This window comes from Colius striatus, chromosome 5, assembly GCF_028858725.1.
Source record: "Colius striatus isolate bColStr4 chromosome 5, bColStr4.1.hap1, whole genome shotgun sequence".
Lineage (NCBI taxonomy): Eukaryota > Metazoa > Chordata > Aves > Coliiformes > Coliidae > Colius > Colius striatus.
The window spans coordinates 48174650-48195836 of NC_084763.1; the positions used below are offsets into that span (position 1 = coordinate 48174650).

Genomic DNA, 21187 nt, shown 5'->3' on the forward strand with positions numbered 1-21187 from the left:
GTTCACATTGGTGTTTCCTGTGAGGTTTGCAGTCTGCAAGAAAGCTTAAAAACATGTCGAGTAGTAGTTAATAAAGGGAAGAAAGAGAGGGAATCTTTCATTTCTGATCCTTGGCACACAATGGGACTCTCAGGTGTCCTGCTTAGGGGCCTTAAACATCCTGTGCTCTTGGTACATTGGTAATCGAGTATGATGGACCTAATCAGACTTCAGAGTGGCAAGAAAGTTTGTTAATCCTTTTTCCTTACTTAAGAATAAATGTTAAGATCTCCTCAGCCTTATCTAAGTGCAAGGCATGTTATTAATCATTGCCACTTGTAAGCCGTGGAATGCACATGGAAAAATGGTGGAATGCATCAGAATCAAATTCCATGTGTTTCATCTGGTCAGAGGGCCACCATTTTTTCTTTATTTCCTTCTTTTCTGCTGTCACTTATGCATTTATTACTAGATAATCAAAACAAGAGAGTTAGTTAAATCCCATTCATGTGTTCTGTGTGCTTATTTACTTTATTAATTTATAATGAGTACACACATGTGTATCTATATATATATTTAATCCTTTCACTTAGAACTAGGTCTTTCTGAGGAAAACTTTCAAAGGACTTTTTTTAATCATTAACCTTTTTAGTAACAAACACATAGCAAAATCCAACAAACTAAGGTTCACCCTTAAAACAACTCAGGGTACCTCAGGCCTCCTGCCTGTGAATTTATCAGGCTTCTTTGCCTACTGCCATAAGCCAGGATGCTCAGGGGATGAAACAACATCTGAGCATAATTTTTAACAGCTTTACACTGCCTCCAGCTACCACATCAGCCAGGAAGTTGGTTGTTATTTGTGTGCTATACTGCTCACACCACAGCTCTCACCTACTTCACCCAGCTTCAGGTTTAGAAAAGGCAGTATGGACCATTTTCCTGAGCTATCTTGCCCTAAGGCATCTCCTCCACTGCCTAGGGCCCATGTGTAAGGACCAACATCCCCAAGGCAGACTTAATGACAAAGCAACTAGACTGTAGCAGCCTTCGCTGCAGAGCTGGCTCTTGTTTGCAAGACTGAGCCTAAAAAGTCTTGCTTGAAGTTTCATTACATTAAATAGATGCGCCTAACACGTGTTGCAGAAGCTCTGTTAAAACATTTGTGCTGCCCAACCTATGTAGTAGAAGCAACCAAGCTAGTCTGAAGACTGAGTGTGCTATACCCTGGCTTTTCATAAGGTTCAACTCTACTTTCGTTCCATTTGTGTCAGGAGGCTTTTACTTCTTATACTTACTTGTTAGGGTTGTAATGTAACACTAACATTACTAATTCAAACTTCCAAATGTTTTCTAAATGCTTTTCTGTCAAACCTAATTGGCAATCTTGAGAGGGGTGTTAAGCACTTCAGACCATCAGGCACCTCAGTAACAGGGACCTTGCACGTGTGATTCACCACTTTCTACAAAGGCCTGATGCCATTGGCAGTAAGCACATGTTGTGAGATTGTGTCTGGCTAAAATATTGAAATCCTACGTTTCCTCTGTACAAATAACCCTAGGAACAGATGTTCATCTCCATAAGAGCTTACAGACAATCAACCAAGGACATAAAATACTCTGAAATTACCTATTCACAAAAAAATCATAATATTTTATAAAAAGGAGGAAGATGCTTGTATATGAAAGACTGAGGTCACTTTGTTCTGGTTTGTTCTGTATGCTATTGTAAGCTAGTCATTTATGTGAAGTATTTGCTTTTAGCTAGTACGGCATGAATGGGTTGTTGTTGCACAGTGCAACAACTCTAGAAAATATTCAAGAGGAAAAAACAATCTGAAGGATATAGCAATGCTGAACTTGGAACTCCTAAAGCCAAAATTTCTGCCTGTATGCCCTTGTCTGAGAGACAAAGATTCTGTGTACATCAGTATTCATTAATCTTTTCACGATTGCAGGTTTCCATACCTGTACACATAACTGCAGCTGGTTAAGTAGTGATGTCTGCCTTCAAATTGCTAATATGCATATGCAGCTATGGCATATATATGAGATATGTACAATCATACATGGGCAAAGCAGCTTGAAAATTCAGCTCCAAAAACTAATTTCCTTGGTGTATCTTTCCCTGCATAGGAGAAATATTATCGTTCTCCTTTCCCTTCCTTTTACCCCTCCCTGCAAGGTTAATGTTTTTGCTAAGACAAAAGAAACAGAAAACCTCAGTTAAGTATCAGCAAAGAGGGAATGGTATCTGTGGAGGACATCTAGAGGGCACGCGATATGATTGTCTCCTTTGAGGTGTTGACGTCTTTCAGACCATTTTACTGAAAGGAATTAAGAAAATAGTTTTGGCTTGTTGATAGCAGCAGATTTGCATGAATTCCTTCTGTGGAGGTGGAACTCCTTCTTTGGTGGAAAAACTGGATTGCTTCTTTGTGGCTGACAAGGGGCTAACTCATGAGTTTATCTGAATGTCACCTGCTTATAGGGCTCTGCTAATTGAAAACTGCCTGTCCATTCCTCTCCTTAGTTGTTTGGAAATAAATGTCAAAGGTTAGATTCAAAATATCCATAGCATAGTCATACCATAAGTCTACCCAGTACTTTATCCATTTTATTTTCACCCTCAAACACTCTTTTGAAAATTGCTCAACTTCAGATTTGGAGTGACTCCATAATCAGAAACAGAGTCACTCCAGATTGAATTTCTCCTTTAAAAACACATTAATAAAGCCTATGGATTTTCTAATACAAATGGAATAAGGATACACATGAGGCAAGGGCTGTCAAAAATAGGCACAAAGTTAATTTATTGTCACATGGGATGTTATAAGCTCCTCAAACTTAAGCTCAGCCTAGTTGTTTATTACACTTAACATTTCACACACTCGATTGCCCTTCAGTGTGAAATAGAATAATTTAAAATACAAAAATAAACCCTGCCCTTTAATTTAATCAAGAGCAGGGAACTGCCATGGTGATGTAAGTCATTGTCCCTCATTAATGTATCCTTTCACAGGAAAAATAGTGTAGTGTTTCCATTTCTGTAATCTGAACAACAAACATGTTAATAGGTATCAATTACCAGCCAGTGTCAGTATGTAGAACCAGTAAGAAGGCCAGTGCGAGGGTTTCACATCTGGTTTTAGTGAAACTGTTCCTGTCTGTGGTATTTAAAATTTAAAGAACTCCTGTTATTGTGCAATTGGGAATCCTAGGGGAGTACAATGTTAATGAAATCCATAACGTGCAGGGATTTTATGATTGCATTTTCAAGGCATTCTTTCAAAAGAGACGACTGATTTCTGCCGTGGCAGCAGAAATTGTGTTTTTACAGAGTAGATTTAATGTTTGCATTTAAGAATAGCAGTTACGTTTACAATCTTCTGAAAAAGTAACATGCAAAATCCTCATATTTAGGGAACTTTTTGCATCTTATTTTTGAAGCCTGTGAGCAGGACCCTTGGGCTGCTGCGCATGGCAAGCCCTTGAACCTCTGAGATGCCCCAATGGGTTGTGGCCAGCAGTTCCCCCAGGCAGTGCAGGAGCAGCCGGCCAGATAGGTGCTGTGAGCTAAAGACACTCCAGACCCACGTGTGTGTGGTTTTGAGGGGAAATGGATTGCCTGTTACCAGGGTCACTGGGAACCTGGGCTATCATCGACCCTCATAGTGGTAGGCGTTTTCAAACCTGCAAGGAGTAACACCTTCTGCAGAATCTGTATGTTTCCTATCAAAATGTTTCTTCTAATGCATGTAACACAAATCTTTGCACTCCCACCAAGCTGGATGATAGTTTCTGGGTGGCACAATTTTTCTCTCGTCCTGTAACAGTGACTGAGACTTCCAGCTTGCCTGGAAAGAAAAGCAGGTTTGTTAATAACATAAGATCTTCAGTTCATGTTATGGCTGGGGTTGGACAAACCCATAAATCCAGCTTTTAGAATCAGATCAAAACTTTGCAGCCATATAACAAAAACCACTAGTCTGGTATAAACACACTCTGTCAGTTCAAATTTTTTCAAAAAAGCTTAACAGGGGGTTAACATAAAGACATTATACTCTGGATTGGACATTATCTGTCCTTCTGCAGCTGACATAAGGCCATACTCTAAGACGAACTCCTTGTTGTGTGTTCTGGTTAATATGACGTAAATGGCTAATTCAGCCCAAATTTATACTGCTGGGTTTCCCAGCAGGACACAGATCTGGTATCACGTGTGAACAGAGAGAGTAAGAGATTGGCATAGGGAGTAGCTTTGGTCTACTCTCTCTGGCCTCTGCCTGCCTGTCTCCACCTCAACCCTCATCCACCCCTTTGGCACCTACAACTCTTGCAGAGTAATTCTCTAGACTTCTATATTGTCCAGCCCCAGGAATATGTGTTGATCTGGTACAAAATTCTCTCTGTGCATCTTGCAGCATTTAGGGATCTGGAGATGGGCCAGGGAAGTAAGAATAGAGTTCCTCAAGAAGCAACCTGGGAGATCCCCCTCACCTCCACTGATTAAAATATCAGTTGTTTATTTAACACTAAGTCTCTCATGCAAAGAAAATATACCCCCATTGATTTAAATGCTTCTGTGTATACACTACTTCACCAGAAAGAGAGGGACCTCTGAGGCCGAATTTTCCTTTCACATTTGTCTTTATTCCTTTATGTTTGTAGTAACCTATATTCTTCATTATTCACTCCTTTGTAGGCAAAACCCAGGAGCATGCATCGCTGATGGGAACAGTTATATAGACTAGTATGGATTTATTCCTGTAGCACTTCTGAAAATAATTGCAGTTCATCATTTGGTGTCTTGACCTTTCATCTGTATCATAGTTTATCTCCTTACCAGATATTCACTTAAAAATATAGCCAGTATTAAATATGCTGCTGCACAGCACATTTCTTTCATTAACAGGTTTATTCTTACATCTGGCAGCTGTTTAAGTTGACTGTACCAAGGAAGCTTATCTAAATATTTCACATGAAAGCTCAAGAAAATGCAACTCAACAATACCTGTTATCTTTATTCTTATTATTTCTGTTTCTTTTGGAAATTGATATTGCAGTGAAGTGCATCATATTACTGCACAGAATAACATGAAACCTGGGAAACCTCAGCCTGCTAGTTCTCCTAGCCTTTGAAGGACTGCCTGAGAGCTGAAGTTCAGAGGCTTTGTGACAGGGCTTGCCCATCATTAGGGAGCACACTGACATGAAAGCAGAAAAACTGCCAGTCCTTTGTCTTCTCTAGCACTTTAGAATACAAGTCATATATTTGGTTCATGTCATTTTACAGTTCATAACAGCACTCCAGAAATTACAAAAAAGCAGAGTTAGCTTTGTGTCAAAAAGTGTTACAGTTATCATACGGTCTTAACATACTTTGCACATGGACAAAGAATGACAAAAGAATATTCCTTTCTGGAAATCACAGACAGTACAGACTCTGACACAGCACAGAACCAGGGTTAATTGACCCAGCAGGATACATTCGTACCTTTATTTACTGTGACATGGGAATAAATGGTAGAGTTTCACAAAGCAAGTACTGAAATTAGACGAGAGGGAGAGAGAGAAATAAAAGGGCTCTACAAAGTATGAAGGCTTTTTTGATTATTCAAAGTGCTTTGAGAGCTATTTTATCACCAGAAAGTTCCCAGCCATAGATTTATCACTCTGGGGAGGCTGAAGGGATGCTCAGAGAGCTGTGCAAAACCATTGGCAGCCTTCTTGCTCCAGAAACGCAGGTGCAAAATGCAGTTTAGAAGAAAATTCTCTCTACCTCCCTCTGACATGTTTCAACATCAGCCTTAATACAGAGAGGAGTCCTGCGTAGCTTCGAGCAATCCTGTGTGCAACATATGGAGGAGCAGCAGAAGCAGAGCCCCTCCGAGCCTCCACTACCAGCCTAATCATTGTAATAGTTTCAGTTCTTTCAGGGGATCCATTATGCAGAGATCTGAGTAGTTTGTATGTAACTCTGTAATTACCTATGCATCCACTTCCCAGTCCAGCCCTACATCCCCTCAACGGCTGCAAGACAGATGGCCCTTTAGAGCTGAGATGGCGAATTAAAAATGTGTCCAGCAAAAGCACTGATTCAGCAACTACTAAAATAATTTTGTAAATTTGTATCACTTCCACTAGTTGGGTTCAGGGGGGGAAAGAAATTAAAATCCTTACATACGGTTTTAAACTAAACACCACAGGTTTTGTTTCAAATGGCGTCTTCTTCTTCTACTTTCTTTCACAGAAATTAAAGCCACTTAAAAAACTCCACACAAAATGATCCTTTCCTCTTTTCTTTTTTTTCCATTCACCAGGTTCACATGTTTGGCTTGACTCAAAACATTTGTTATAGTTGGCTGGTTTTTAAACTGCCATCACGCCAAAAAAAATCAGTTGCTTGTGCCACCCTGCTTAGTAGGGGAGCTCTCTCCCAGATGGCTCGCAGACCCTTTGGGGGCTCAGGCAGCCTTGCCCACCCAACTACCAGGCACTGCAACACATCTGCTCTACTGCAACCAGGACTTTTTGGCAGATGTAAGGGAAGGTATCTCAGAAGGAGATTTTTCTGACTCCAGCAGAAATAAATTAATCTACAAGACTAGGCAGGTGCCAAACTGCAGGCAAGGTAGAGCTCAAGGCTAGAAGTTAAGTGACTAAGAGTAGTGGCTAGAAACACAGCCTTGGGTAGGGAAGCACAGCTGAGGTGAGTTATAGTAATAATATGGAGCTAAAGGTCTGTATTCTCACTGGGCTGACCCTGGGTTGGAGATGATAGGTGTATTGCTGAATGCTTTGCAGAGACAGCTGAACATTTTTATTCACTCTTTGCACACCTGCACAGTAGTATGAAGCTGAAGACTTCACAAATTCTCTGAGCCCTTCCCCAACTCAGCATCCATGCTCCAGATTTTCTGTTGCTGGGCTGTCATTTGCCTCCCCTGTCCTTGTGCTTTTCTGTCCCGGTTTAATTCTATTCTGCCCATTACGTGACATTTTCACAGCAGTAGCAAAATAAGTAAAGTGGAAGGATAAATGAGATTTCTTCCAAGTGGCAAATAGCTGCCCTTCGGAAAACAATTTCTCTCTTTCCCACAGAAAAAAAAGAAACAAACAAACAAAAAAAAAAAAGGTATATTTCAACAAGGAAATATTTCTATTTTTGCTTTACCTCAAATGTTTTCATTCAAGGTTTTAAAAAACTCTTTAAAAAGGCATCAGAGTAAACTCCATAGGTGGCTGACAAACAAAACCTGCCAGTAAACAGTTGACCAAACATGAATGTGAGGTTCAGTTCCTCTGTTTTCAGGAGTAACTGGCTTCTCATCACAGAAGGACTGTCTACACATAGCTTCCACCAACCAGCTGTACCTATGTGGTCTGGTCTTTCTCTTTCTTGCAGCCTCCTGTGTTGAACACTTTGGGCCAGACTTGTTTCTGCCATTGGTCCTCTGAAGCTTCTGAAAAGACTGATTTGTCCTATCACATAGCACAGAATAATTTTAAAACACTCTTATCAGACCATAGAAATTAACTGTCTATAGGACTGTTCCCCCCTTTAATAGGAAAATACATCCTGTGTTTATTTTAAAGAGCCACAGCATGTAAAAATCAATAGCTTTACTCTTTATGTAGCTGGAGATAGAGCAACTTTTAGAGAGTTGGAATGGGGGTACAAAAACCAGGCACAGTTAGCTAGCCAAAGAAACCCTGGAAATGAAATCCCCATGGCTAAGTTTGAGCAGGCTTTGCTGGGGTCAGCTAGTCTCCCTGGTTTACTTCAGCACCAGGGAGGAAGTTGTCTTAGTAGTCACTGATCTGTACCATCCCTTCTCCTGTCCCACTTCCTCCTCTGGCACAGGACAAGAGCATTGCTCTGAGCAATGAATCTTCCAAATCATAGCCTCAAAAGTATTTCATCTACACGTGTGCATTTTCTCAGAGCTATGGGGGACACACCAAGGAAAAAGTAAAATGATATTTGCATGTGTAGTCTTTGTCTCTTGTTTTTCACCATACATTTACAGTACCCTCACCACACCATGTAACTGCAGCTACCTGATATTTTTCTAGAAGACAGCAGAAACTCATATTTTAAAAAAGCAGTGACTTGCTTGGTGACCCAGTAGTAAATTAAATTCATCATACACAATGTGTATGAAATAGAAAATTGAATTTTGGTGCAACAAAACTGACAGTTCCATTTAACAGAGAATAAATGAATGCAGACTCCTGTGGATGACTGACTGGTTTAAAGAGACTGTGCTGATTTTCCAAGATGAGAAAGCTGATCACAAGGAAATGTATACATTTCTGTGTGACACAGGTTATACACCTATTCCAATCGCCAGTGAAATTGGGCTTTAAAAGTATCGAATCTTAGACACTAGCACTTTTTCCTCATTTTAATGCTATTTTTTATAGAAAACCCAAAGCCTAAACTTTCAAAACTATCTAAGTGCAGCAAATTCCAGTGATTTAAGTGAAACTCTGAACACAGTGATTGCACAGTCAGATCTCTCTGCACCATCAAGGTGTGCTGAGACACTAGATGTTTAATTCTGCATAGTATATCATCCCCTTGCTTACCAGCTTCCTACTCAATTAGCATAGGAATGCTGTGAAACGGGAGGAAGCAGAAGTTATTTCTGTGTGTTTACACGTGTGACATTGTACTTATATTCAAAATACCAAAATGTATTCTAAATCAAGCCTTTCTGCCTGTACCCTCTGATTTTAACAGGACAAGAGCTGTGGCAACAAAAAAAGAAATTGCTACAGAAGAACTTTATAGGCAAAATTCAGTGCTCTCTACCCAAAGCCCAGTTATTCACATGTGAAGCAGTCTGATAGAGAAGCTTTGGATTGCTTGTTTCCCACTTGTGTAGTAGTTGCTCAGTACACTTGGGGGAAAAAAAAAGGGTCGTACAATTATGCCCTTCTCTCAGAAAAGAGTGGTTCTGCAAGTATTGCTATAGAGTTTCCCTTTTCTATAGTTTCTCAACACAAACTGGGGAAGGTTACATTCAAATCGCACTAAATACTTGTCTTTATTCCAGATCAGGGGATTAAGCTCAGGTTTAAAATTAAATGTAAATTACAAATAAGTATTCAGAAAACGTTAATTAAAAGTATTACGTTCCTGACTCATTTATTGCTCAGCAAGGGTTCCTAAGTATCTTACCCAGAGAAAGGGGCCATTCACATTCCTCCTTTTTTGACCAAGTCATTGTACATGTCTTAGGTTATCCATTTGCAAGTTAATGTAGTGCCAAAGCAAAGGTTTTCCTTTTAAAGAAGTCATATTTCACAGCAAGATATGCTCCTGCAAGATGTAAAACAATCTTTTTTCTAAAAGCACTGGGAGTCAATCAGTCTCTCTCTCTTCATTGCTACAGAGAGAGTTCAAACCGCGTAAAATGCTGATTACTTAGATTCCAGAGTCTATAAAAATCCCCATACAATTACATTTTCTTCCCTTTGTTATCAGAGTTTACTGTAGCTTGGTGTTCAGGTTTTAAGTAGTTTTCAAGTAAAAAAAATAAATTAGGAAAAAGGTGTTTTCTGAGTCTTCCAAGCGACGATCATGGTTACATCAGAGCACCACACAAGTGCGTAAGGTGGAGCTTGCAAATGAGGAGAAGGGAGATCGTTCCCTGTCACTGCATGTGCACTGAGTGCATGTCATACCATACAGGGGAGCATTGCATTGCCCTAGCTTTGAAACCAAACTGTTCAAAGACTCACACTAAAAATATCACACAGAACTAATGTGTACCAGTGGCAGTGCTTCTCCCGCCCCACTCACAGCATTTCTCTTTCACATTTGATCTTTATAGTTTCCATACTGGAACGATTTGGTTTGCTGAATTCTGGAAATGTCTCAAGTTGAAATGCTAGTGTATTAACCTGCTGTACTGAGTCTCTTTTGTTTCTCTTTACCAGAGTGCTGCTTGCCAATTTTTACAACTACAGCAGATTTTACTATTCAGACAGAACCAGATGGAACACCAGTTCAAAGAACATGTCAGAATTAAATATTTCTTTTTTAATTAGTTGCTTCTGATTTATGCAAAAAAAAAATTAACATAAGAGTGGGAGAATGTGCCATGAATCCAGATGCAACACAGCCCACACAAGCATTATCTTTTCTCTATCAGAAACTCAGAGGCCTTTCCTTTCATTTTTTTCTTGTCTTTTTTTCCTTTTTGTCTCTGGATTTCATTTTTCTTACACTTTCTGTGTCTTTTCCTTCTTGAACCAGACCCATAATGATAATTGAGGTTCTCTTATGTTCATCAGTCATACTTTTTCATCATTATCTTAAATTTTCTCTTGCAAAAACTGGCAGATCTGCCTCTAAAAACAATTACAGTACTCAATACAGCAATCCCAGCATCAATATCGTAATGTGATAGCATCTGTTCTTTGTTTTCAATTGGGGAATCTTTCCACTTACATTTTTTCTACTGCAGACAAGGATCTAGGCAGAAGATGAAGATTCTGAGGAATATTTCAACTGCTAAAGAAGGCTTATTTCCTCTTTGCTGCCAAGCATTCCTATTTCTTTGGCATGAATGTTTGCTCAGCTTATCTTTCATGCTTCCCCCTTTTTGCCAAGTCACATAAGCATCAGTTCAGTAAAGCACAGTGACTGAGGACAGTTGTTGGGCACAGACTAGAAGTTGAGCATGTGATTAGCTGCTTTCTCTTCTGAGGCTTTCAGGATGTTGCCGTCAAGGTCAATGAGAAAGATGTCAGTAACTCAGGAGAGATCTTACCAACAGCAATATTTTCTCCTCATTTTCTTTATGGAGTTGCCACAAATATCACTGAGAATTTTGCACAAAGATCTGAGGTGTTTTACAGCCTTAACTTAAATCTGGGGTGAATATTTACATCCTGTCATTAATCAAGCAGTCATGCTTTTGTAATGACTACTTGTCTAAAGAATTTTGGAAGTAATCTTCCAACCAAATTAATTAAACTATTCTAGAATTCCTTCTAGAGACTGTGCCATTTTTCTTAGCCTTATAACCTTCTTAAAGCTCAATAAATAAAGAAATTAAGTGCTAATTGTATATAGATCATGGGAGAGCATGATCAGTCAAATCAACAGCAACATCTAATAAAAAAGATCAACTCTTAGTTAATTAAATATTTGACAGAGGAACAGTAAAGTGTCACAACAGTTAATCTGACTCAGAGCACTGTATGCTATCTAGGGAAAGGACACAGTTCTCTAAAAATATTTACTTTGGTATGTTGTGTCAAGTGATGGATTATACAGCTTTTCAAGCCACAAGAGATGCCCACAACAAAAAGCTTCCTGTTGTTAATCAAACTCCAGCACTTTGTCCTTTATTTTCTCAGGCTGTTGAACAGACCTACGGTAGGAGTGTTAAAAGCTGGTAAAACTGCTCCCTTGCTGCAGCTCCCTCAATGACTGTATTTCATTTAGCAAGGCAGGTTTTCATTCTGAAAATAAGGTCTTCCATACTATGACATGGTTATGTATGATGACATGAAGCAGCAATATAGATTTCAAGTCGTGTATGTTGTGCATTCTTTATCCAGCAGTTTGATAAGATTTGCTACAATACATTGTGCAGAGATAAATGTTATTCTTTTTCCTTCTTCTTAACTGGTCTCTAATAAAATGCATATGCCACCCTATGCATATCTATATCTTAAAAATATTTTTGACAGTAAGATAGCAATAAAAATATTTTTCCTAGCTGCTAAATGATATTGCAGAAAAAAGTAGGGAGGAAGTAATTCATACATAGAAGCACCTAGTGTCTTGCAATATGCTCTAGCAAGAAAGAAATTGATTTTAGAAGTAGAAACAACTGGGGCTTTTTTTTTTTTACATGAACATTTCTCTCCTGGAAAAGAATACACACTTGAGGTGTTCCTCATTTCTTGTTAGAGACCCATTCCTACAAGCAAGTCTGCTCCCAGTCTCATATTTGCAAATAAAGGCAGTCGTGTTACAGTGCAGGCAATTATCGAAGGCTGTCTTTTTGGATACAGCCCTAAGGCATCGTTTTCCAAGAGAGATATGCTTTTTTATCTAAATGAAAGTGAACAAAATTTGGAAAACTAACTATCAGCATACTGTAGTTAGTCAAAGCTGAAACTCTAGTCATGGAAATGAAACATCAAGATTTCGAGTTTGGAGACAGTTGCCTATCTTAGATCACAGCCGTACTGCATGCAATAACATACAAAATCACTTGCATCCTCTAAAATAAATACCAGATGTTTGTTTGTCTATGTGCAGAAAGTTAAATGTCAAATAATTGCATTTGATGTTCGTCTTCAAAAGTACTGTATTTCATCACCACCTCTCTCCACAGTTCATTTTAACATGACCACAAGTTCTTGAAACAAAAAGGACAAGAAGGCCAAAACAAAAAACTAGTTGTTAAAGTTTCGCTTTACTATCTCAGCTGGAGGACACTGGATCTGGGGAAAATGGGGTCACCTCTGGTGCTGTTAACACCTGGAGACCTCTGTGGAGATGATAGATTAAGTTGACTGGAAATTACACAGACAGTTGGACTCTATAAGCATAAGCCTTCAAAAGCATAAGAATTCCTAATTATTTGGTGACACAGCTCTACTAGAGCTACTGCCCTCTGCAATAATTCCTCTGAATAACGTGGTACTGGAGCATTCTGTCTTACCACAGCCACATTTTGGTGCCTTTGGGTTCCAGTTGTTAACAGCAGTTGATATGGTTGAACTTTAGCTCTGAGCAGTCCCTGTAACATTTACAATGTGTATTTTAGGCACAATCTTGCATTTTACAGAAAGCAAAGTTTCAAGTGACATTGCAAAGAAAACAAAACACATCACAAACTGATTAATGAAGGTGAGCTTAACAGCCCTTTAAGATGTGTCATGCAGCTTCCAAGGTAGTCTTCTACATAATTTATTTCTATCGCCTTACTTAGAGAAGAAGATTGATACATTTAGAGCTTGATTTACAAACATACTTGGGCACCACAGAGGGCTGCTCAGCGTTGCAATTCTGTTTGTATGCACCTGGAGAATAATGGTTCCTCTCCTGAAGCCACTGCAGAGAACTGTCAAAGGAAGGAAAATGCCTTAAGCAATACCTCTCTCCTGAACCCCTGCGTTGATACAGAGTTAGTACTGAAAACTCCAATTCTTCCACTTCTGTGCTGCTGAGCCCCACCTTTCCTGATTGCACTGCTTCTTCCTCACAACATACTGATGAGGAAAGGTTATTCTTATTTTCCCCTACCAGCTTGTGAGCAAACACCCCCTGGCATCTGGCAGGTCTGGGGTTACAGCTAGCTTTTGCAAGGGGTTTAAAGCTGTGGCAGACAGCTGAACACTCAAGCCATCAGCCTCCCGACACTCCAAGAAAGGACTGCTGTTGACATAGTTCCCGTTTTCAAGCAGCACGTAAAGATTTGCTGATTTAGAGAGAGCAAATCTATGTGAAGACATGTTCTCCCTAACAGCAAGAGATCCCTCTCTCCTTCCTGTGTTGTATTACACAGTTACTCTAGTTAGAAGTCTTTTCTGAATGTTTGTACCAGTGAGCTGTTAACTTCTGGCAGGAGAATTTCTGCCTTCTGAATTCTGCCACATTTTAAGCATGAAGGTAGATGTCTATATCCCTTTTGTGTTTAGGACTTAGCTCTGGGCAGTGAGATAGATGCTGTACAATATTCAGTGCACCAGGAGCTAAGGGGACATATTGAATACTGGCATTACGACCGAGCAAAATTTGAGGGCCTGAAGTTCTTCGATGGGACAGGCCTGAGTCATCTGAGTGGTCAGAGACTGGTAGCTGTAATTGTTAACTCAGGCATTGACTATTCAAATCTTCCCCTAAACCCCTGATGTTAAATTTTAACTTGGCTTCAGATACCTAGAACTCTTGTAATAGGCCATTGCTTGACTTTATTCACAATGAAGTACTTACTGTATATTAAAAAGCCCCTACTAGAATCATTTCAAATCAGTTGGAACCGTACAGGCTTGGGACCCTAATCATTTCAAAACTGAAGAGCTGTTTCAAATTGTCAGAGAAGCAGATCATTTAAATAACTTAGCTCTGCACTCCCTCAGACTTCCAGATTTTCAAGTGCACTTCAGCCTGGAAGTGAATGTGGTATTGGACATAACTCAGTGCAGCACACTTTACAATCAGCAGAGTACAGTTTGGAGAGCATTTGAAGTTAAGCTGAGATTGCTCGGTGCAATGATGCCCAGATTCCCCCATTAACTTTCAGATTGCAACAATCTAACATCTGAGACTCTCCAGTTACTTTAAATCACTTGATTGTTTTTGTAAGGTGGTGCTGGGGTTCTTTCTTTTTTTTTAAGACTGAATTTTTCTATCAAGACAAAACAGAATATTGCAGTATTTCACCCCTAAAGACAAGGGCTAACATATAGAATTCATCAGCCTTAAAGCTAGGGCAGGGTCCTTGCCCTGAAAGCTTTTTCTATCTGTCACACACAAGGCCACTATTCTTGTGTTGAAAGACTTCAAAATGCCTTGCATATGACATGGACTTTGAGAGAGGAGCCAGTCTGTCCTCAATAACAATTCCTTCAGCCTTTTGAGAGAGAATGCAGAGCATGTTGATTTAACTGCTCCAATGCCTTCGGATATATGACATATATCCAGGAAAAAGGATGTCTGTGGGACACAGGAGACGTATATTTTGTATCCTGCATAGTTTGGAAATAATGAAAAAGCCTGAGACATTCACAGGGCATTCACATGAGAAGGGTTAATTCAACCTTTTTTTATCCTACTAAAGTCCGAACAACAGAAGTTCAGAGGAATGAATTACTCTGATTAATATTTTGTGAATAGTGTCATTTTATGTTGAAATTAAATGGTTTACTTTAGGAAACAAGGAGAAGGTTCCAGCTGCACAGAAAAGAGTGTGATGAATTAAATTTTAATTGTTTTATTGTTATGGCTAAAGAAAAGCTATAAGGAAATGGCAGGTGTGTCAAAGCTGTGGTCAGCAACCTGTCTGTGAGAAAGTTTTGTGCCTAGTTACAGCCATCTGGCAGATGGATTTGTGCATTGAGACAAAGGTTTCTTTGGCCAGCAGAACTGACTTGAGTAGTCACACTCCTGCACCCCACATAGTCCTCCCAACTCTGCTGATACATCTTCTGTGATGCCACATGATGAACTAGATGTGGAAACCAGATCTGGATGACAAGTAAATAATTTGGGGAGAAGGAGGTTAACCTAAATTACTTACCTATTTGGTTGCAATGTGACTTCATGGGAAAAAGAGAGAGAAGGAGTGAAGAGAGAATACTTCTAACACACCATGTGGTTTAACCCCAGCCAGTAACTAAGTACTACACAGCTGCTTCCTTACTCCTCCTCTTTCCAGTGGGATGGGGAGAAGAATTGGGGGAAAAAAAAGTAAAACTTGTGAGTTGAGACAAAAGCAGTTTAGTAACTAAAATTAAATAAAATACAATAATAACAATATTTTTATTATTATTACCATGATGAGAAGGAATATAAGAGAGAGAAATAAAGTCCAAGTTAAAAAAAAACAAGTGATGTCCAATGCACTTGCTCACCACCTGCTGATCAACACCTGAGTAGCAATCCACCTCTCCCAGCAGCTCTTCCCAGTTGATATACTGGGCATCATATCCTATAATATGGAATAGCCCTTTGGCTAGTTTGAATCAAGTGTCCTGGCCATCCTCCCTCTCATTTTATTGTGCACCTCATTGCTGGCAGACCATGAGAGACTCAAAAGTGCTTTAGTTAGGATAAACACTACTTAATAACAAAAACTTCAGTGTGTTATTGACATTATTCTCACACTAAATCTAAAACCCTGCACTGTGCCAGCTAGAAGGAAGAAAATTAACTGTTTCCCGGCCAAAAACAAGCCACGTGCTTTTATGTGCACCCCATAGCATTCCTTTAGCAAGCAAGGTCAAAAGTATATTTGACAGTTGAAACAGAGTTATTGCACTTGTGCTAATGCTTCTGTTTTCTTCAAACACATCATACAGTACAAGCAACTCTTTTGCCTTTTTCCCAACAAAATCACTCAGTGACTCGTAATTATCTTGTGACTAACTAATACACAATGGGATTCTTTTCTCCTCTTCTGTTTGCAAGTGATGAGCTCCTGGGTTTTAGCAGAATTCTTGTTATCATTCCCTAAGTGCATGACCTTGATATTGTACTATTAAATTCCATCCCATTTCTAATACTGCAGTCCTCAAGTTCATTTATTTCTCACTGCATGACTCCCCTCTGTACTGACAACGCCTTGCAGCTTTGTGTCCTTAGCAAATTTCATTAGCATTTATGCAAGGTGGTTAATGAAAGTATTAAGTAAGGCTGTTCACCAGACTGGTCCTTGAGAAACTTCTGTAGTAGCTTCTCTCAGTCTGGTAGTTCCCACTTGCACTGATGGGGTCTCTGGTTCCTCCACTGAAGAGAAAAGATATTTCTCTGGCATGTCAATAGCCTTCCTGGCTAATTAGGCAAATGCTCCCATCTCCTGTGATGACACTATTTACAAAAGAGGAGATTGTGGCTATGTTATTATCAATAATATGTTGCAATTTCCATTATATAAATCCTTTTTATCTTTGTAAAACATAGGGGAGAGAAGGGGGCGTCACTTCTGCAGTATTGTTGCGTTCTGTACTGATTGTCCTCATGTCTCAATTCATTTATTACCACAGGTAGATCTAGGCCTCCTCCGCTTTGTTTCTGGAATTGGTACCCAGGGAGCCATCTCAAAAGAAACGAAGAAAGAATATTATCTGAAAACATATCGTGTAGACGTCAGCTCTAATGGAGAGGACTGGATTACACTGAAGGAGGGAAATAAGCCCGTCGTAAGTCTTTTCTCTTTTACCTCTCTTTGGCCAAGAGTTAAGCTGTTGAACTATTTAGTTACTGTCAATTGTCACAAGAAGAGGAATAAATTATCATCAGTTTAATCATGTTGATCAAGGTTAATAATATCCTGAATCCATAAGGAAGCTAATATCTCAGTGTTAATGGGCCCCAGAAACTCTTTAGTCCTAAGTCTAGAGCAGCTGAAAAGTGTGCAAGGTGCTATCCTGTCTGTTGCGCTCATCACAGTTTGAGGGATTTGGGTCTTTTCCCAGTTTGCCAGAGATTTTCTATGTGACCTTGAGAGGAAAACTTTTAAAAAATACATAGGTGCTTCATCTGCAGTGAAGCTCTGGATATGCACTGTGTCAGTGCTTCAGCTCCTTGTGCATAACCATGTTGTCTTGCAGGAGTGCTAGCAAGCAATTAGTAGTTTGTTAGACCTCCAGGCATCTCAGTGATGGGGATTATGTAGGCGGATAATTAGGCACATCTTTCCATCCTTACAGGTTTTTATCATCTATCCATTTATCAATGGATCTGTTCTCTGTAACCTCCCAATGAAACAGCTTTAGACACTTGTAAGGAAAAATCTGCATTATGCTCTACCATAAGCATAAAAGTCATGATAGAATGAGAAGTCAGTTCTGCTCCAACTCCCACATGAATAGCCCCACTGAGGCAATGCCTTCCTTCCCACCTCACTCAAGATGTTCCCAGGAGCAGCATCCCCAGAGGCTTCTAGGGGCTGATGCAATTGGAAAGGTTTTGTGGTACCTCCCTTCAAAATAGCTTTTTTGTGACCTTCTGTGAAGACCCAGAAGAGCTTTGTAATATTAAACACTATCAGTGTAACCATATCTAGCCTAAATACTGTTTTGTCCATGATTCATCTGTGAGTGCTATGCCAAGTCCACTACATGTATCTAATCACAACACATATATCTTTCTTCTTTGGAGCACTTTGTAAAACTATAAAAAAAAATGAATCCTGAAAGCTTCTCTTTGACGGGTATTGTCCTGGTTTTACAGAGAAGGAACTTTAGAAGGTCAAAAGCCACAATGTGGGCACTGTATAATGATGTATAAAGGTACAATAAGTGACTTGCCCAAAGTCACAAAAGGAGCCAACACTGAGGCCGGTAAGAGACACAGGGTTTCCTGGCTCTGGTTCCAGTAATCTGAACAAATGCCTCTTTCAAAATCAGACCATGCCTGATTTTCATTACTAGCTTCAATTTGTAAGCTCTCCAAGAGTGTATTTTACATGAGTTTCTCTTGTATATGCTGTCCTTAATTAGTGGGAACACTTTTTAAACCTCTGGGATTTTTTCAAAGGATTTATAAAAAAAAATCAGGTCTCTAAATTGACAATGTATTTCTGTTGATCAAGACAAGAAGAAAACTATACACCAGTCTCCCTCTGATATCTCTATTCAAATGAAAAGTTGAGGAGACTTGGGTACTGAAGGAACAACAAAAGCAGACAGACACAGATCTCTTCAAGGCAACTTCACACAAGTATTGCACTAACCACACATGAGGACCTGTGTGCCTTTGAGAAAAAACTTTCTCTGTTAGATGCACACCTTGAGAAAATTACAGCAGGTCTTCCCAGAGTAAAAAGTTGCTGAGAAGAAATATAGTTCAATTTAAAATCTCTTGCTAGATATGAAACTCCTACATTATCGATGTATTATATCATCAATATAAGACCAGATGTAGCTGAGCCTGACGAGCTCACAGCTGGCCACTGCTGGCCTCTGCTCTGAACTAGTGCAGTTGTTGCAAGTAACAAACAGGAAGGTAGACAGTGTGTGTGAGAAATGGGAGAATCTCCCATAAAAGGAGAGACATTTGTATCCATGGAAAACAACAGGAAATATGTCCTCTTTACATAAGGAAGAAACAGGAAGCTGAATCACCTTCTTTGGACTAGAACAGTGCAAGGTTTCAGCAATGCTAGGAAGAAGCACGTCTGCAGGATCCTCAACATGAAAGCACAGCACAATCCTGTCCTTTCTTGTGGAAGTCTCATTGTTCATCTAATTTGACTGTTAGCCTCAGGGGATGCAGAGAAAATTTTAAGTCTGCTATATAGATTTTAAATAGACTTCCATATATGCATCTTCTAGTATGCAAGAAGAAAGTCTGAGTACTTGTTAAAAAGGATTTTAAAACGGAAGGTTAACAAAACAAGGTTTGCACGACACACTCTGCAAAACTCCTAAGCTCAGGGATAGCAGAATAATATGTTTTTATCCTAACTCCAAATAGGATGTTCATGTGGGCTCAATGAAATTCAAACCTTTAATTTCAACCTGAGGTTCTGTAGTTTTTGCTTTAGTCTAAGACTGTATGAGGAATTAAACTGCCCTGATGAGGCACTGAGGGGCTCTTTCAGGATACAGCAGTCCTTGGGTGACAAAGATGAGTGATGTCATTCCTGCATATAGATCTGGGCATTGGGAACAGCTCAAAATAGGCAGGGAGTGGACAGATCCCTGTTGTGCTCAAGTGAACTCCTGTTCTCAAAATGGCCCTGAGCTCTCCTGGTCTGCTCTACAGCATTATGGTATGTTATAAGACTCTGCAGGTGGCCAGTATTTTTTAGTAGCATTAAATAACTTACCTCTTCTTTTTTCCTCCCCAAGGAAAGGTTATGTGTCTGCAAAAATTGTGGTAGGAGTTTAATGAAATAGTTACCTATGCAAGTCTTTGTCTCATCACTACCAAAATAACCCTGGTTAGACCTGGCATCTCAGCTATCTGTAAAACATAGTTTAATAAACACCCTTTAAGAGAAAGCCTAACAAATATATACTTTTTCTTTCCACACAAAGGTGTTTCAAGGGAACAGCAATCCCACTGAGGTTGTTTACAGACCTTTTGCCAAACCAGTTTTAACACGGTTTGTGCGAATTAGACCTTTGTCTTGGGAAAATGGAGTATCACTGAGATTTGAAGTTTATGGCTGCAAGATAACAGGTGGGTTCTTGGGAAGGATTTTTAAAGCAAGGGGATTTATTATGCCTATGCTATGGGTTTCATTTGTATGAGCAAAATGCTTCTTCGCTGCTTCCACTATGTTCTGAATGTAGAAATGTGAAAAAAAAACAGTAAAGAAAATTAAAACACAACAATCCAAACATCCAGTGTTATGTGATTGTTGTTATGTCATTATCCTCTACATATTCAGCTTACAGATTACTTTTCTTGCAATTGTTTTGTAGCTTCATGCAAAATACCTGAGATACTTAGATATTTTGCAAGTTCTCATCACGCTTTTCCTTCCTGACCTTCAGTCCTTCTCTCTCTCATGCCTGCTATTTGTAGGTAGTTCTCAGCAGATTTCCCAAGGAACAAACATACATAGCTTAAATCTGAAGCCTATTCGACAACTAGACATATGTAGTCAGGTTCCCAGAAATGATCAGTATCAGAATATAACTCCTATATATCACAGAGTTGACTTCCAGAATAACTGCCTGAAGCAACAGCAAAAACATCTTGAGACAAAAAAAGAAAAACACAAAACAGGCACAAGCAGCAATTTTATAGAAGTCTCGTTTTTCTGATTTTAAGATTTCTATAACTCCTAGAAAATTAGGCCATTTTAAAGTAAAAAATACAAGCTATAAATGAGAGAAAATGTTAATGAATTAATATTTTTTATCAAGTTGGTTTTTATAAAAAATACCTAGTGCTGTTTTCATAGGATCATAAAGTCATAGAATGGTTTGAATTACAAGGGACCTTGAAGAACATCTAGTTCTAATGCTCTTAGACCAGGCTGCTCAAAGCCCCATCCAGCCTGGCCTTGAATACCTCCAGGGATAGGACACATACAGCCTCTCTGGGTAACCTGTTCCAGTGCCTCACCCTCACAGGGAAGACCTTCTTCCTTATATCTAATCTAACTCTACTTGTTTTCAGTTTGAAGCCGTTCCACCTTGTCCTATCACTACCTGCCCTTGTAAAATGTCCCTCTCTGGCTGAAAATATTTCTTAGGGTTGGTTTCCATACAGCAGGAAAATATGATTACTGATAACTATGTTATAGAATACTAGGTCATTCTATGAAATATTTTCAGATTAGATAAAAGTAACACCAGCAGAATTGCTGTTAAATTTTATATTGGAAATCTTCATTTCTTGTTAGCAGCTTTTCCTACATCTAATTTACAATAAAAGAAGCAACTATTTAGCTTCTGTGTCATTTGAAAAAGCCTGAGAGACCAAAGAAACATGTTAAGAAAATTTCAAATAAAGTAATAAGTTATATTTTGCAGAATGTATAAAACATTT

At 39.2% G+C, this 21187-nt stretch overlaps 1 protein-coding gene across 5 annotated transcripts in view; it reads left to right on the forward strand.

Moving 5' to 3' along the window:
- NRP1 (neuropilin 1) overlaps window positions 1-21187 on the forward strand; it is a 115276-nt gene that overhangs the window by 63709 nt on the left and 30380 nt on the right. For all 5 annotated transcript variants that reach the window (XM_061996171.1, XM_061996167.1, XM_061996168.1 and 2 more), the window contains exons 8-9: window positions 16723-16878; window positions 19723-19867. In XM_061996171.1, the coding sequence (XP_061852155.1) occupies window positions 16723-16878; window positions 19723-19867 (301 nt within the window). The remainder of the gene's footprint in view (window positions 1-16722; window positions 16879-19722; window positions 19868-21187) is intronic.